Consider the following 5,335-nt stretch of genomic DNA (forward strand, 5'->3'; position numbering starts at 1 on the left):
GATAATGAGATTGATGTGTGTCCCTCTCTGGCAATGAAGAGGTTAATAATGAGATGGGTGTGTGTCCCTCTCTGGCAGTGAAGAGGTTAATAAGATGGGTGTGTGTCCCTCTCTGGCGGTGAAGAAGTTAATACCGAATTAAGCAGCACTGACTGGTAAACAAGGGGTTAACATCTTGTACATAACGCGCAGCGCGCTGACGTCATTAGGTTTGAAGCTTTAGACGCGGGAGCGCTCGGCTGATCAGTGCGCGGAAGCGGGTGCACGAATAGCGGAACATGGCGGCGCTGCGGCCGTTTGATAAACTGCCTATGCTGAACGCCGCCGCCGTGCTGGTGAGTGACTGTTGACAACCAATCAGCGTGCGCGGCTTTCTCGCGTTCCGTACGAGCCAATTAGCAAGTGTTGTTACGCTACCTTCAGTAAAACAAATTGGCGGGAACGCGTTACCGTGAGGTACTTTTACGTAATGGTCAAGTGCCTTCTTATTATCCGCCATTTAGTACAGTCTGTCCCAAACCGGTTGCCATCCAATCCCTGCTGGATCCCAAACAAACCCTTCTGGGTCTGGGTGCTAACTTATCCAAACCCTTCTGGGTGCTAACTTATCCAAACCCTACTGGATCCCAAACACCCTACTGGGTGCTAACTTATCCAAACCCTACTGGATCCCAATCAAACCCTACTGGGTGCTAACTTATCCAAACCCTACTGGGTGCTAACTTATCCAAACCCTGCTGGATCCCAAACAAACCCTACTGGGTGCTAACTTATCCAAACCCTACTGGATCCCAAACAAACCCTACTGGGTGCTAACTTATCCAAACCCTGCTGGATCCCAATCAAACCCTACTGGATCCCAATCAAACCCTACTGTGGGTGCTAACTTATCCAAACCCTACTGGGTGCTAACTTATCCTAACTCTGCTGGATGGATCCCATACAAACCCTACTGGGTGCTAACTTATCCAAACTCTGCTGGATCCCAATCAAACCCTGCTGGATCCCAATCAAACCCTACTGGGTGCTAACTTATCCAAACCCTGCTGGATCCCAAACAAACCCTACTGGGTGCTAACTTATCCAAACCCTGCTGGATCCCAATCAAACCCTGCTGGATCCCAATCAAACCCTACTGGTTGCTAACTTATCCAAACCCTACTGGGTGCTAACTTATCCAATCCCTACTGGATCACAAACAAATCCTACTGGGTGCTAACTTATCCAAACCCTGCTGGATCCCAATCAAACCCTACTGGGTGCTAACTTATCCAAACCCTACTGGGTGCTAACTTATCCAAACCCTGCTGGATCCCAATCAAACCCTACTGGGTGCTAACTTATCCAAACCCTGCTGGATCCCAAACAAACCCTACTGGGTGCTAACTTATCCAAACCCTGCTGGATCCCAATCAAACCCTGCTGGATCCCAATCAAACCCTACTGGTTGCTAACTTATCCAAACCCTACTGGGTGCTAACTTATCCAATCCCTACTGGATCACAAACAAATCCTACTGGGTGCTAACTTATCCAAACCCTGCTGGATCCCAATCAAACCCTACTGGGTGCTAACTTATCCAAACCCTACTGGGTGCTAACTTATCCAAACCCTGCTGGATCCCAAACAAACCCTACTGGGTGCTAACTTATCCAAACCCTGCTGGATTCCAATCAAATCCTACTGGATCCCAATCAAACCCTACAGGGTGCTAACTTATCCAAACCTTACTGGGTGCTAACTTATCCAAATCCCTACTGGATCACAAACAAACCCTACTGGGTGCTAACCTATCCAAACCCTGCTGGATCCCAATCAAACCCTACTGGGTGCTAACTTATCCAAACCCTACTGGGTGCTAACTTATCCAAACCCTACTGGATCCCAAACAAACCCTACTGGGTGCTAACTTATCTAAACCCTGCTGGATCCCAAACAAACCCTACTGGATGCTAACTTATCCAAACCCTGCTGGATCCCAAACAACCCCTACTGGGTGCTAACTTATCCAAACCCTGCTGGATCCCAAATCAAACCCTACTGGGTGCTAACTTATCCAAACCCTACTGGGTGCTAACTTATCCAAACCCTACTGGATCCCAATCAAACCCTACTGGGTGCTAACTTATCCAAACCCTACTGGGTGCTAACTTATCCAAACCCTACTGGGTGCTAACTTAGAAGAAAAAAAGAGAGACAGAGGTGCCAACATGGCCTAGTACCGTCAGGCAGAAGGATGTTAAAATATGAGATAGGGTACTCACAAATACAGTAGTGCTAGTGGGGCAGACTGGAACTTTGTAGTGGTCCAGCTCACTGAGGAAGGTACACAGGGCACATAGACGCGGGCTTGATCAGCAATACGGCAATAGTGTCTGTAGGGAGTCACAAAAAAGAGCTACCATAGCCTAGTACAGTCCAATCAGGTGTAAAGATAATATAAGGTCACACTTACAATAAGTACTGCACCTCCAGGTGCAGTAACAGTAAGCTGGGACTTCTCAGTCGCCCAGTGGACTGAATAGCCTGAGGAAACAGCCCCTGTGAGGATGAGAAACATGTTACTTTGTTTTTAATAAAGATATATGTTTTTATGATACACTTGCTGCTGTTTGGAATATTTTCACGCTGGTTTTTGGAGTTTTTTTTTTGCAAGGGTTCTGTTTGCCAAGAGAGTGGTCCACTGGGCGACTGAGAAGTCCCAGCTTGCTGTTACTGCACCTGGAGGTGCAGTACTTATTATAAGTGTGACCTTATATTATCTTTACACCTGATTGGTCTGTACTAGGCTATGGTAGCTCTCTTTTGTGACTCCCTACAGACACTGTTACCGTTTTGCTGATCAAGCCCGCGTCTATGTGCCCTGTGTACCTTCCTCAGTGAGCTGGACCACTACAAAGTTCCAGTCTGCCCCACTAGCACTATTAGGTGCGCTGTGTTTGTGAGTACCCTATCTCATATATTTTAACATCCTTCTGCCTGACAGTACTAGGCCATGTTGGCGCCTCTGTCTCTCTCTTTTTTTTTTCTTCAGAATTTCGCATCCCAGGGATTGATCATCCTATATCAGAGAGCGGCCACAACATTGGAACCCTAAGACTTTATTATTGCAAAATTTTTATTTTTTTTTGGTCAATATTTGTTTTGTGATATATGGTAGTTTTTTTTATTATTTTCTGACTAATTCATTGTTTATTGTTTATGTATACTATATAGCAATTATTATTTATATATGCGTATAGTGGTATATACTTAGGAAGCACCCCCTATGGGACTGATGCCTAGCTGCATTTTCCCCTAATTTTTATTTTTTGGGTGCTAACTTATCCAAACCCTACTAGGTGCTAACTTATCCAAACCCTACTGGATCCCAATCAAACCCTACTGGGTGCTAACTTATCCAAACCCTGCTGGATCCCAATCAAACCCTACTGGGTGCTAACTTATCCAAACCCTGCTGGATCCCAATCAAACCCTACTGGGTGCTAACTTATCCAAACCCTACTGGATCCCAATCAAACCCTACTGGGTGCTAACTTATCCAAACCCTGCTGGATCCCAATCAAACCCTACTGGGCGCTAACATATCCAAACCCTGCTGGATCCCAAACAAACCCTACTGGGTGCTAACTTATCCAAACCCTACTGGATCCCAATCAAACCCTACTGGGTGCTAACTTATCCAAACCCTACTGGGTGCTAACGTATCTAAACCCTACTGGGTGCTAACTTATCCAAACCCTGCTGGATCCCAATCAAACCCTACTGGGTGCTAACTTATCCAAACCCTACTGGATCCCAATCAAGCCCTACTGGGTGCTCACTTATCCAAACCCTACTGGATCCCAATCAAATCTTACTGGATCCCAATCAAACCCTACTGGGTGCTAACTTATCCAAACCCTACTGGATCCCAATCAAACCCTACTGGATCCTAATCAAACCCTACTGGGTGCTAACTTATCCAAACCCTACTGGGTGCTAACTTATCCAAACCCTACTGGATCCCAATCAAGCCCTACTGGGTGCTAACTTATTCAAATCCTACTGGATCCCAATCAAACCCTACTGGATCCCAATCAAACCCTACTCGGTGCTAACTTATCCAAACCCTGCTGGATCCCAATCAAACCCTACTGGGTGGTAACTTATCCAAACCCTACTGGATCCCAATCAAACCCTACTGGGTGCTAACTTATCCAAACCCTACTGGGTGCTAACTTATCCAAACCCTACTGGATCCCAATCAAACCCTACTGGGTGCTAACTTATCCAAACCCTACTGGGTGCTAACTTATCCAAACCCTGCTGGATTCCAATCAAACCCTACTTGGTGCTGACTTATCCAAACCCTACTGGGTGCTAACTTATCCAAACCCTACTGGATCCCAGTCAAACCCTACTGGATCCCAATCAAGCTTTACTGGGTGCTAACTTATCCAAACCCAACTGGATCTCAATCAAACCCTACTGGATCCCAATCAAACCCTACTGGGTTCTAACTTATCCAAACCCAACTGGATCCCAAACAAACCCTACTAGGTGCTAACTTATCCAAACCCTACTAGGTTCTAACTTATCCAAACCCAATTGGATCCCAAACAAATCCCAACCTATTTAAACCCTACTGGATCCCATCTAAACCTTACTGGATCCCAAAATATCCAAACCTTACTGGATCCTATCCAGACCCTGATCAAATCCAAACACTGCTGGATACCAACCCATACAGTCCCTGCTGGATCTCAACTTTCCAGACCCTGCCAAATCCCAAACTTACAAACCCATCCAGACCATGCCTGATTTCAACCCACAAACTTTTCTGGATCTCAACCAAATAAGACCATACCAGATGCCAACTGATCCAGACCCTGTCAAATACCAACCAGTCCAAATTTTCCTACATCCTAAACCATCCAGATCCCTTCCAAAGCCTACTGGATCCTATCCAAACCCTGCCGAATCCTAATCACACAAACCCATCCAGACCCTGCTAGAGTTCAACCCACTCAGACCCTGCTGGATCCCAATACATCCAGAATCTTCCAGATGTCATCCCATCCAGACCCTGCCAGAGTCCATCCTGACCCTGTTGTGTTCCATCCAAACCCTGCCAGATCCCAAACACACAAACCTACCCAGACACTGTCAGATCCCATCCAGACGCTACTGGATCCCATAAATAAAAAGAGAGAAGCGCTCAACCTGGGAACGAACAATAGCATAATAGCTTGTTCTATGGCTAGTTACCACCCTAGAAGCAGCCTCTTTTTGCTCAATATGTGCCTTTCACAGAGAAGAACTTTCCTGTAGCATATCAGTCTGATCCTGACTT

General features: G+C 46.1%; 1 protein-coding gene across 1 annotated transcript in view; it reads left to right on the plus strand.

Moving 5' to 3' along the window:
- The first annotated feature begins 216 nt into the window (after positions 1-216).
- The window catches only part of CENPM (centromere protein M), an 86,744-nt gene continuing 81,625 nt past the window's right edge, over positions 217-5,335 (plus strand). Inside the window, exon 1 of the mRNA XM_053721387.1 lies at positions 217-335. Coding sequence (XP_053577362.1) covers positions 279-335 — 57 coding nt within the window. The 5' untranslated portion in view covers positions 217-278. The remainder of the gene's footprint in view (positions 336-5,335) is intronic.

Source organism: Bombina bombina, chromosome 7, assembly GCF_027579735.1.
Source record: "Bombina bombina isolate aBomBom1 chromosome 7, aBomBom1.pri, whole genome shotgun sequence".
NCBI lineage: Eukaryota > Metazoa > Chordata > Amphibia > Anura > Bombinatoridae > Bombina > Bombina bombina.